General features: G+C 41.4%; 1 protein-coding gene across 1 annotated transcript in view; it reads left to right on the top strand.

The window, feature by feature from the left end:
* Positions 1 to 8,691: 8,691 nt before the first annotated feature.
* CDHR3 (cadherin related family member 3) overlaps positions 8,692 to 12,301 on the top strand; it is a 40,228-nt gene continuing 36,618 nt past the window's right edge. The window contains exons 1-2 of the mRNA XM_051623996.1: positions 8,692 to 8,755; positions 11,818 to 12,008. Coding sequence (XP_051479956.1) covers positions 8,692 to 8,755; positions 11,818 to 12,008 — 255 coding nt within the window. The remainder of the gene's footprint in view (positions 8,756 to 11,817; positions 12,009 to 12,301) is intronic.

Raw genomic sequence — 12,301 nt, 5'->3', positions numbered from 1 at the left:
TATCAGCAAATGAAGTATTGTCATAGGCCAGCCCTTGTTCCTACTGTGGTGAGTGGGAACTCCTGTGTGAGTACCTGTCCCCTCCCCTGATTGAGAACCACACAAATGAGATCATGGGCTTTAGGAGCCTGAAACTGGTATTTATTTTTCCACCGACAGGTCATCCAAATAATTGCCTACCTGGTTAAAAAATGGAGATGGAGAGACAGGCGCACAGGGTTGGAGGGACCTGAACATCAGATCTAGTCATCCCAAACCCCCTTTATTGTCACTGTGGAGAAACAGACCTTTCAAAAGTACAGCACTTCCCATCTTAAAGGCAACAGCTGAAGTTGGTCACACCAGTTGCTCCGTAGTAGTGTCAATTTATTTCCAAAAGAAGCCTAGAATGATTCTATAACATTAAGATAGGCAGGTCTATATTTTAGTTTCTTCAAAGTAAATAAGATAAATTCCATCCTCAAAAGCATCCCATTGTTCTGACTGCTACTTGCTAAAGCACTATGTGAGTACTTTTGCACCTTTTTCACAACCCCTGAATGACTATGAATGCAGTCTCTCCTCCAAAGCATTATGACTCAGTTCTCACAACACATTGTCATTTTTTTAAAGGAGAAAATTTTCATGTACAAACTTGGCAAAGACACTGTCCAAAATGATGTCCCTGGCACATAATATCCCTGGATTTTAGTATGCTTTGTAACCACTGACTACATGAATGAAACGTCTCTTTTCTGTTTAGACAGCTGGATTTCTGTGTGGCACTAGATGGCAATATTCCCTCAGCTCCAGCAATGGTCAGGGGAGCAATACATGGCAAATGGACATATTCTGACCTTGTTCCCTTGTTAGTACCCATGGAGCTCATCACAGACATGTTTTACATGACTGAGGTCAATCTGAGCTGCTGAGGTTTTTTTCTCTCGCTGTGCATTCACCTGCCTACCTTTACAGCTTCATAGCTCTCTGTCAAAACCTTTGTTAGATAGAAAGCTTACTGTGTGGGGTCTTCTGTTTCATTAAGAACTTTCTTGTGGTCTCAGGCTGTTCCATGATATTGATGCTCAAATCCACAGGCAAGAAGTACCTACAACCAGAGTATTGCACTGCTTTCCTGCTGCCTTTCACATATTAATGTGGTGGCAGACACAGACAAGTAATTACTCAGTTACAATGTTGCCTCGTATCACTTGTAAGTGGCTAAATTTTTCATTCATGTTTGCTCTCAGATAAAATAAGCATCATGTAAATTCAGCAACTGTAAAGCAGTGATTCTGTGTCTGTACCCGGATAAATTTGGCCCTATCCCTGTTCGGTATTTCTAAAGGCCTTCTCTTGTCTTAGAGCTTACACACAGCAAGGAACATAGCTAGTAATGAATATTGCATCTGTCTTCTTTGTGTGATTAAGACTTTGTTTGCCTTCAAGCCATTTTATTCAGGCCCAGGTCTACTGAAATTGCTCCTTTCAGAATCACTCTTGTAATTGCTCTTTGTGAGACCAGAATTATAATTATTTTCCAATAACCTAGATGAAATAGCAGTTCTACCCAAATGTAGAAAGGTTCCAAGGGTGGTTTTAGACCTGTTGAGGTAGGTATTGAGATAGAAACAAATGATTGTGCAAAAGTTATTTTCCCTTGCTGTCACAGGAACAATCAAGCCTCCTCTTCAAGCCAATGCCTGCCACTTCCCATTCACTGCACCACAAAACCTTTTTCCCAATTTATAAACATGGGTCTGTGCTGCCACAGCAGTTCTGCCACATGTTTCTTAGAGCTAAGTTATCAAAGTCACATCCACTGCCTCTCTCAGCCACTTGTTACACATATCCATGTCCTCAGATCAGGATCTCAGATTCACGTGCTGTATCTTTTCTTTCTTCCTTCCACTTCTTAACTTTCCCAGCAGAGTCCAACTTTTTCTCCACCATTTCTTTTCACTGTCACAGAAAAGGGCCACAAAGAGAGTCTAAGTGTTGGAGCATCGCTCCTATGGAGACAGGCTGAGAGATTTGGGGTTGCTCAGCCTGGAGAAGAGAAGGCTCCAGGGAGACCTCGTAGTGGCCTTCCAGTACCTGAAGGGGCTGCAGGAAAGCTGGGGAGGGACTTTTTACAAGGGCATTAAGTGAAAGGACAACAGGTAACAGATAAGAACTGGAGGAGGGAAGATTTAGGTTAGAGGAGGAAGTTCTTCACTGTGAGGGTGGTGAGACAGTGGAACAGGTTGCCCAGGGAAGTTGTGGAAGCCCCATCCCTGGTGGTGTTCAAGGCCTGAGCAACCTGATCTAGAGGCCCCATGGCAGCAGGGCTGGAAGTAGATGATCTTAAAGGTCCCTTCCAACCCAAACTATTCTATAATTCTACTTCACAGCCTCAGCTTCAATCATCTGCCTCACAAGTCTGTGTCTTCGCATCCTCACATAGCTGAGTAAATTGTTATACTACTGCATTGAGTATTGTTAGGCATGAGATTGGAGCAGGAACAAAAAGGATACACCACATCCTCAGGCAGCATTAGGCCGCTGTGTGCCTTCTGATCCATGATAATATTAGGACTGAGAATGAATGCACACTGTGGTTACCATCAGTCAGCTGATGGGTGGTCCTTTGATGGGGAGAGACACTCACAGGAACACCAGAAGCGCTGAGAGCCCTGAGCAGTCACCTTACAGTTATTTAAGGTCCCACATCAAAAAGTACTGTCCTCTCTCAGACACTTCAGTCCAACAGCCAGGCTGCAGCTTATACTGTGAAATAAATGGGGAAGAGAGTGAGATGTCCCTCTTTACTCCTTTACACATGTCTTGTAGGTGTCAGGCACAGTTGCAGAGGAGAGCAAAAGCCACATTTTCACCAGGGGAAGTCTATGCTAGGAAGCATAGGCAGTATTTGTTTTTTTCCTCACTGTCTTTCCCATGCCAATACCTGGAGAAGAGTGTCCTCTCCATGGTCTATCATTGGACTACAGGAGGAGAAATGAGTCAGTTCAGTGCCTTTTAGAACTCTGGAGTGATGAGACAGAAAAAGGTGAGAGTCAGGGGGAAGCAGAATCAAGTATAAAACAAGCAGCTGAGGTGGAGATTTACTATTGGGTTGTGCTACATCTGATAAAAAAATAAAGACAGAAAATACAGAGCTACTTCTGACTCCTCTAGGGAAACACAGCCATTGAAAAGGGTGAACAAAGACACCTGTAATACACTGTGGCACCTCAGGGACCTGGCACAGGCCAGTCCTCACCACAGCCTTGGCAGCCCAAGCAAAACTGGAGTGTGTCCAGAGCTACGTGCCTTTCTCTCATCACACACCCTCCCTCTGCTCCCCTGGAGAGCTATAGAGCCCAGTTGAAGATCTCAAAGTCTTGAAACCACAAACAAACAAAATTGACCACTGTTACTAAGTACTGAATTATTCTCACTCCTCCTGTTCAAAGGATGGAGTAACTTAGGTGTAAAAAACTGTCCACCTCCAAGTGAAACTCCACCACTGGAGCCCTCTCCCTGTCCCTAGCCATGCGCTGTTCTGTTAATTCCACACATTTTATTTTTTTTTTTTAACAAAGCCAACAGGAAAAGTTTTATTTCTGTCAAAATGCAAGGTTCCTTTTGCAAAATATATTCAAATCCATTTTGCTGATAAAATAAGTAAGATACAGTATGTTTCATGATGCAAAGACCTGTTCAGGTAATTCTTGGTGAGATATTAAAATGCTTCACTAAGTGAAGTGCATCATGCTGTGTACATAGAAACCTCAGAGTTTCTGTACCCATATTTGCCCAGAGCATTCTTTCTAGTTGCATTTGCATAATTTGCTATTTCACATCCTTGTTTATATATTTACCAATCAGCTCAGGTAGCCAAGCAATTACAGTAACAAATTTGTAATACAGAGTAAACAGTGTAGCATGAGGTACAAAGTATTGCCACGGGGCTTCAGACCCTGATCCAATATCCAGTAAACTCAGAAAGAAGACTTCATTGGCCTTGATGCATTTTTTACTTAATCTTTACTTGCACTAGAACTTTTTTGGAAATACATGTCACACAGTTAAAATTCAAGAGACATACATGAGTGGTGTGGACAAGCGACATAATTTCTCTCAGGTATTGAATGTTCTACACTACCACATGTTTCTGATCTTGAACCAAAAAAGACAAAGCAGTTGCTGATAACATCTACTTTTGCTCAGGTGAATGAATACTGAAGCTTGTGTTTCACTGACTTCCATGTTGTGTGGTCACTGAATAAAATGTAATATTTTTCAGGAGTACAAAAACTTCCTAAACAGAAAAACATGCTTTTTACAGTCGTGGTGTCTTATAGTCATTATGATTGAGCTTGAGAGTGGGACCAAGAACTTCGGCTTTTGTGGACTTTCTGTGTGGCCTTGGAGAAGTCACTTGACCTCTTTTAGGGAGGATTCAAGTACATCTGAAGCTTTCTTGAACTTATGATCCTGTAATCATTAGTCCACATTTGTCAAGATGGAGTGGAGGGAATGGGAAGGATCAGAACAATCTCCTCTATCTTAATGCCTTACATACTGCCAGTCCTCCTAAAATACGTGTTCAAATTCTTTGTGGCAAAAGACAGATTCCTGGGATTGTTTCTTCTCTGACAAATGCTTTCATCCCTTGGGTGTATAACTGTTGGAGCAATGGAAGAACTTGTGGTCAGCACTGACATCAGCAATGTTTTTGGACTTATGTGTGTGCTCACCCAGAGGTTATGCTGTTCTTTACTTAAATCTGAACCCTCAAAAAACTCTTGATGAGGTGGAATCACTTCTTATTGACAGGCATCTCAAGTTAATTCTCAAGGAGGTGACTAGTGGGTTTATGTGTCTACAAGTCAATCCTAGAAAATAGATGGCCCAGATATCTGTCTGGGACTCTTCTGCATAATTGTATGCATGAGTAACCCTGCTAAGCTGGCATTGCTTTAAGTAAGATTAAGGTAGCCTAGGCAGCACTCATGACTTTTAGTTTACTCTTGTCATTCACAAATGGTAGAGGAAGCTTTTAGCTGAGAAATAAAATGAAATGGTGCATAAGTTTTTGGTGTAGGATGCTAAGGTACCGGTTTAATATTTTAGGAAAGTTTACCAAGGCAGTGGATGAAGAAGCTGTACTGTTTAAAGGGATAGGAGATGAAAATAAAAAGTGACAATGACAAATAGTCTTGAACTGAGGTTGGAAAACTGTCCTTAGGTGGCTCAATTTTTGATGAGTAACTACCACAGTGAGAGCAAAACTATCCCTTCCTGTGAGTTGGCTAAGCAGAAGAGAGTCACTACTCTGGCTGAAATTGCCATTAATGGGAAAATTATGTCTTGAAACTCTGATGCATTTGAAAAGTGAGAGAACATTTCTTTCCTGTTGACAGGCTGGAAGTCAATTGAGAATTAAATGCATAGAAAAAAGTTTAATGTCCTGAACCTGCGCATTTTGTTATGCAAGTAGATTACCTCTTTCAAGCTGGCCTCTGTTGAAATGCCTCACTTTCTTGAGGACAGACAGTTGAAAACTTGCACATCAGGCTCTGCTCTGTCCCACCTGCTGTCCCTCACCTCCCATGGTCTTTCTCTCTGCATCCCAGCCTAAGAGCAGTGTAGTAATTCACACTCCAATATGTTGAACTTTCCCCTGGAACTAAGATTCTTTGATTTCTTGAAAGATGTAGCATCTTCCTCACGTTCTCCACTTCACCTAATAATCCAGAAGTACATTTTTTCCACACTACTCTAAAATCCCCAGGTTTCAAATTTTCTTGAAAACCAAGGAATTATTAAAACCCCTTTGTTTGTTCCTTGGCCTTTTCACTTGCTCCAATTAGTTTTTATCCCTTCCATTTTGTCTGCAAGCTCCCTGGTTGCATTCTTGCTTGCATTGCCTTGACCTCTTTTCATCTAGCTCTTTTATGTTCCCAGGAATCTCATTCCTGACCTTCCTGCAGCAGCAGAGCTACTCTTGCCAGTCTTGCTGGGGAACTTCTGCCTTGCTCAACTTTATTCTAACTTCTCTCTTCCTTACCAGCTCTATATTTGATGACATGTATGCACTTATTTTGACTTGATTTTCAATCTGTTTGAGGCTCTCTATTAACTCTGGATGCTTTTTCACCTTATTTCTCACAACCTGGCAGGGTGAATCAGAGAAGCACAGAAACCCACTTAGCAGAGGAATATAAGGAAAGAGGAAGTACTTCCAAGGGAAGTACTGAGAGATACTGGCAGTGACTGAAGGAAGAAGGAGCAAGAGCTCTTTCTGCTCATACCTCCACCCATGTAAGCTGCTCTCTGCACTGACCTCCCTCACTGTGTTCTACACTTGGCTCTTCTCCTATCTCCTTGATCACCTTTGTGGTCTCTTTTCATGCTTGAACCATGAGGCTTATTGAAAATTACTTGAAAGCCCTGCAGACGTATTTCAGAGAGAAAAGAGAAAATAACTGCTCCATGGATATTCACAGAACACCTGAAATATTTATCTCTTGAACTCCAGGTGAAGTTGGGGAAAGACTGGCATTTCAAGCACATGTGTATTGCAGATGCCTTTGCCATGCATGGCTCCCATATCCCTCTATAGTGTCTTCATCACAAGATGGGCAGAGAAAAGTCTGAATTATGTATATGGACACTGAACTCTTGCTGAAAAAAGATCTGTGTAGATTCTCAGATGAATGACAAAACAAAAACATTGAAATATGCATTTGTAGGAAAAAACCTCAACCCAACCTCCAGAAAGTCCAGGCTAAGGAGTGAGAGAAAGACAATAAAGGGCAAAATTTTTTGACCTCTTAGCTCAGGTAAAGACTTGGCTATTTAGAATGTAGGTTGAAAATAGTTCTATCACTCCAGATAGATATTAAACAAATTTAAACATCTGTCTAAAAGACTGGTTAGTTTAAAACTTAGCCCAGATGTTTCTATAGTTCTTTCAAGATTAAATGAAACAGCAGTGTAAATAGGATAGATTACACATTACAACTAGAAGGAAGAGATAAAACTAGCAGCAGCTTTACAGTGTCCTGATAATTAGTAAAAGATCACAAGCTTACTGTACAAGCCTGGCTCATGCACACAGACGTCTTCTTTGTGACATGTCCAGTCAGATCAAAAGCTTCTTTAAGGACCCAGGAAATGCATATGAAGAAATGGACAATGATATAGTAGGTTAAAGGACAGACTAGGCTTCTGGCCATTATAATTACATTTACATTAGTATCTTATCAGCATAACTAGGTCATTTGAGGGTGACATTTTCCTTATATTTTGTTAACTAACATAAACTCTAGGCACACATTTCTTGCGGCAATGGAAGATGAGCTTCCTTGGTGCTAAAGGTTGATGCGGTGTGTTCTCCCAGGTGATACACTGTGACCACAATCACAGATGATACACTGTGGCCTCAGTCACTTTGAACCCAAGCTGCAACTGGACTTGGCAGGGCCCTAGAAGAACGTCAAATCACATGCAGATCAACTTAACAAGTTAATGTTTCTTATGATTCCCAAAACCATTACCAGATATGTGGGTATGGCTCAGTTCCAATCAATAGGTTTCTTTGATGCATCTTTTCCAGTTTCATTTTATCAGCAGAATCCTCCAGGGCACATCACTGCAGTAGTTTGAAGCGTGCATGCAGCAAGAGTAGGCAACACCCACTTCAGTGTTAAACTAGATGTTCATGTCCAGCATGTCCAGTTAACATGTTCATACTACACAAAACACAGGAGCAAAGGACAGAGCTTTCTGAACTACTGCCAGTTTTCACTGGGTCAGCCACAGTGTCATGCAGACCTATCTAAAGCTTCTAGCTTAGCTCACAAAACTCCAAAGCTGTGTTAAACCTGAACGTCTAAATTCTACCTCTTAGCAGAGCTGTTAAGTTTGTGTGGAGGTGCTCAAAAATGTACTAGACGAATCCCTGAGAAACCTGAGCTATTTAAGTTTACTTTGAGCAGAGTGTTTGCCTAGGTGACCTCCAGAGGTCCCTTCCAACCAAAATTATTCTAGGAGTGGGTGCTGATGCACCTATATTGCTTCTAGTTCTAGAATTAGTGTCATCTCTATACTACACTCCATGAAAAAAATGCTAGAACTGCCCTTAGATTAAAAAACCCAGAAGTTGCATGGGTGTATTATGGGCTAGCTTGCTAAATGACTCATTTAAGGGAGCCAGTGCACTTTGCATAGTGGTCCATGCAGTTTCGGAGACAACTTCAGCAAAGCTAACTTCACCTTGTACATATTCTGCAATCTTAACTCCAGGGATACAGTGTGTGTGGTCTCGATAATTCTCCAATACCCAGAGAAGTGAGAAAATTTCAGGATCTTGGTTTAAGTAAGAAAGAAAGAGTATTTGATCCTGGTGTGTCAAGAGAGCACCTCATTTGCCAGTGCCATAAAAGCCCTGCAGTATTTCCAGGCTTAGAACTTACTAGATTCTTAAGATAATGCTTCAATAAACAAGATGATTGCAGTGAAAGAACTATTAATGATGGTTTTCTCAAGTGTGGCCCCGGTCTGTGGATGGAGTGTCAGCAGGGCAGTTCTTTGACAAGGAAACAAGCTGATTGTGTTTAGAAACTCCCTTAGAGACACAAGTCTTTTGTTTGTTTCTCACTCCACAACGTGACAAAGAGGAAGAATTTAGGTGGAGCTGATGTAAACTAGGGAAAACATACCATGGTCTTCCTTCAGTTTGCATCCTGGGAACATGAAGAACAGGGTCTTAAAGATGACAAAGAACGTACTCCTTCTCCTCATTTTGCTGGGTGTAGTATCTGGTAAGAGCATGATTTCATTATGCTGCTAAAATTAGAACACTGTTGGCTGTTACATTTTCTCTTGGGAGCTTTATAATACATATTTAGGGATCAGACATGGATGGAAAAAATCAAGTAACAATAATTTTCTTGCCGAAATAGATTGAGCTCTGTGGTTACAGAAGTATAATGAGGAGGAGAATATGACTCCCTGCTAAGACACTTTGCTGGATGAGGCACTTTTTGTGCAATAGCCACTGTTCAGTGTGACAAATGTTGGAGTAGGAAAGGAGGTTGGCTCTCTAAGAAATGACATCTAGTATTAATACACTAGCATTGTCCTTTCAAATGTTGATAACATTTCTCTATGATGAAATAAAACACACAACCAAAGAGGATCAAACAGGAAAAGATGTGTGGAGAATATTAGTACGGTAATAACACTGTCTTTGCCCAGTGTGAAAACAGGAGATTTGCCAATATGAGTATGTGCACATAGGCAACTTAAAGCAGGTCTTCAAACTGCAGTCTGGGTGGCTCATGGAGCACTTGGTGTTGCTTGTAGTAAGCTGCCTGCTCAGGTAGGGTCACTTTGCTCTCAAGGAACTGAAGAAATTCTGCTGACCCTCAGGAACCTGTCATTATGTGGTGGTTTTCCTGATGTCCCCCAAACTGTGACCATGGCACTGCATGGTTGCAGAGAGAGAAAAGCTTGAAGGTGTGACTCAAGCACACAGTAAAGACTAACAAATCACAAATATATATCACTTAAATATATATATATATAAAACTCTTAAAGCCTGTCTCATTATTGCTTTGTCTTGGACTCAGCTTTTGTCCATGTTTGGGGTTGGTAATTCTGATAAATAATGTATTAAATTGCTTTAGGCATGTTTTGTTCTCTGAGGTAAGGAGGTAAGCAAGGACTTATGAATATGGAAAGGGGACTTTTGTAAAATCAGTTCGGAGAAGAAGTTATTTAGATGCAGCACTGAATTTCTCATGATTTAGAAAGACGAATCCTAACTAAACAGCCAATGAAATCTTTAAAGATAATATAAAAGTAGCAACTTTTATGGGATAAATTGTTTTCATTAATGAACTATGGCTTGCTGAGGGAACTGGATTCATCAGGTACTGTCCACAGGAAATTATTTTCAAGCTTCAGCTCCACTTAAGGAAATGTATCCCCAGAAGCCACTTTCAGTCCAGTCTCATTTGCACAGGAGATTTTTGTTGATGATGTTTTTCAGAATCTGTAAGAACATTGATTGGAGTGTGGGAGCATGGGAAACTCCATGCAACTGTAGAGACTGCAAGTCTGCCTCTTACTGGTGGTAAGAAGAGGGCTTCTCAGAGACAAACTCTCCTACCACAGCCTAGTATGGCTGGTTACATGAACAACCCCTACCATGTTGTCTCCTTCTCCTCCCCACAATGCAGTGAGTCTTGCAGGCTGCAAGAAGAATGGGTGGTGTTTGATGGAGTCGTGTTTCTCTTAACAGTACTCCAGGAAGCACTGAAAGGACAGGTGCTTTCTGGGGTGGGATGTGGGAAGAAGAGAGACCATGAGACTCCATACTTTGTTTTGTGGACTCATCTACTGCTATTAGTTTTGCTTCTCATGTAGCAAAGGCACTGGTACCCTAAGTCTTCTCTGATCCCAGAGGGAACAGTTATAGCAATGTCCATCACAAGGGCTATATGTGGGCTATCCCTAAAATGCTCCAAATTTTTTCTAGGGTGTAAGGGAACAAGATTTTATGACTAGATTTAGGAAAAAGTTGCTAAGGCTTCTTTTAGTGTCTACCTTGGAAAATATTGGAGTGGAACTCTCCTCCAGATTAGAAAGCCTGCACCGTTGGAGGAATGGCACTTAAACTGCCTGTTTGGTAGCTCATGTGGATGGTTCTGTCCCACACCACAGAGGTGTTGCCAAGCAGCAGATTTCCCCTTGGTACTACATTCCCAAGCTCCAGGCTGGGCCTGTGCATCCAAGCAGAAACATGCTGCAGCCCTGACAGCCCCAAACTAGTTCCCATAGCAGCTTTTCACCTTGCAGCTGCCCAGCAAAAATAAAGACTTCATGTAGCTTTTGCTATAGCAATTGCTGGTGTGGGCTCAGCCTGGCATTGAGTGAGCAGTCTCTGCCTCCATCCTGGCACACAGTATGTCAGAAGTTTGACTGAACACAGCCAGTTTTCTTGGCAACTGTTTTGGACAATCCAACCAAGTCCCCCAGAGCAACACTCAGCCCTGTCATAGTCTCGTGTTGAGGTACATTGCCAGCTTAGGGATGTCCTGACTTCTGTTTTCTAGACAGTCTCCATGAGATAAAGAGCTGTGGACCTTTGTTAAAATAACAAAAATCTCAAGTTAAACTGCAGAGCAAGCACAGATTTTGTTTTGGGGAGTCCAGAGCTCTGACTAAGAAGGAAGGAGCTCATGCAAAGCTGCTGGGTGCCATGGTGTTCTGTGTTCTCTTCAGGTGGTTTTGAACTGTGGGGTAATGTTGTGGGCCCACATCTCCTCCATTCTCATAGCAGAAAACACAACAGCACAACATCCCAAAGTTGTTTCTATTTCACACTATTGCTGTGCTAGAAAAAATAAGAAGAGGGAAAATGGAGGAAGTGAACGCTGCAGATGGTGTATTCATGGAAAAGATTCCTTTTTTAACATCCAGCCCTGTGTGATTCAAGGTGCTGCTTTTGGATGTTATTAGTGCACAGAGGCAGCAATTACCACAGAGGGTGAGATGAAATAATAGAAACATGTTTGGTTTCTTTGCTTCTATGTAAAGGCATGTATGAAGGCAAATGATGCAGTAACAATACTGCTTTAACATCAGCCACTCTAGGTGTATTGTATAGCTGAGTAGAGTAGAGTATAGCACTGGATCTACTAGTATGAAATGCCACTATTCATAAACAAAACCAAAACCAGGCCATTTTGTGCTCATTAGTGGCAGCTCTTGGCACAAGCTGTGTGCTTCTGCTAGCCTAGGATTCCCAGAAGTAATTTTACAATCATTTTCATTTTGCAGGAAGAAGAACCCAGTTGCTTCAGGGCTTACCTACAACCAGCAGTGTTGAAGAAAATGCAGCAGCTGGTGTTTCAGTTTATACTTTTAATGTAAATGTTTCTGAAGGTGTTGCAATACTTCCTACCATAGTAAATTCAAATCCACTCACAGAGGCTTTTGATATTGAATCGAAAGGGAATTTTGAATACACGGTGAGTTTTATGTTTAGGCTGAACAATGTTCAGTCATGTAGGCTGATGTTTCCTGGATTACTGAGCACTGACAGTGCATGGTGACTCATCCTTTAATCAGAAAAGAGTTGCAAATGCAAATTGTGGTAGCATTTGGACATGCTGTAATAGATAGGACAAATGAGTAGCAATAGTGTTTATAGTGTTCATAATTTTTAATTGCATCTAGGCAAAAACTACCTATCACAATAATTCAATTTATTCAGTGTTAGAAAAATGTGATTTTTGGAAAATCAGAGATGAAGAAGGACATG

This window comes from Apus apus, chromosome 1 (assembly GCF_020740795.1).
Source record: "Apus apus isolate bApuApu2 chromosome 1, bApuApu2.pri.cur, whole genome shotgun sequence".
Lineage (NCBI taxonomy): Eukaryota > Metazoa > Chordata > Aves > Apodiformes > Apodidae > Apus > Apus apus.
The sequence above is the reverse complement of the archived record's forward strand: the minus strand, read 5'-3'. Positions and strand labels throughout refer to the sequence as shown.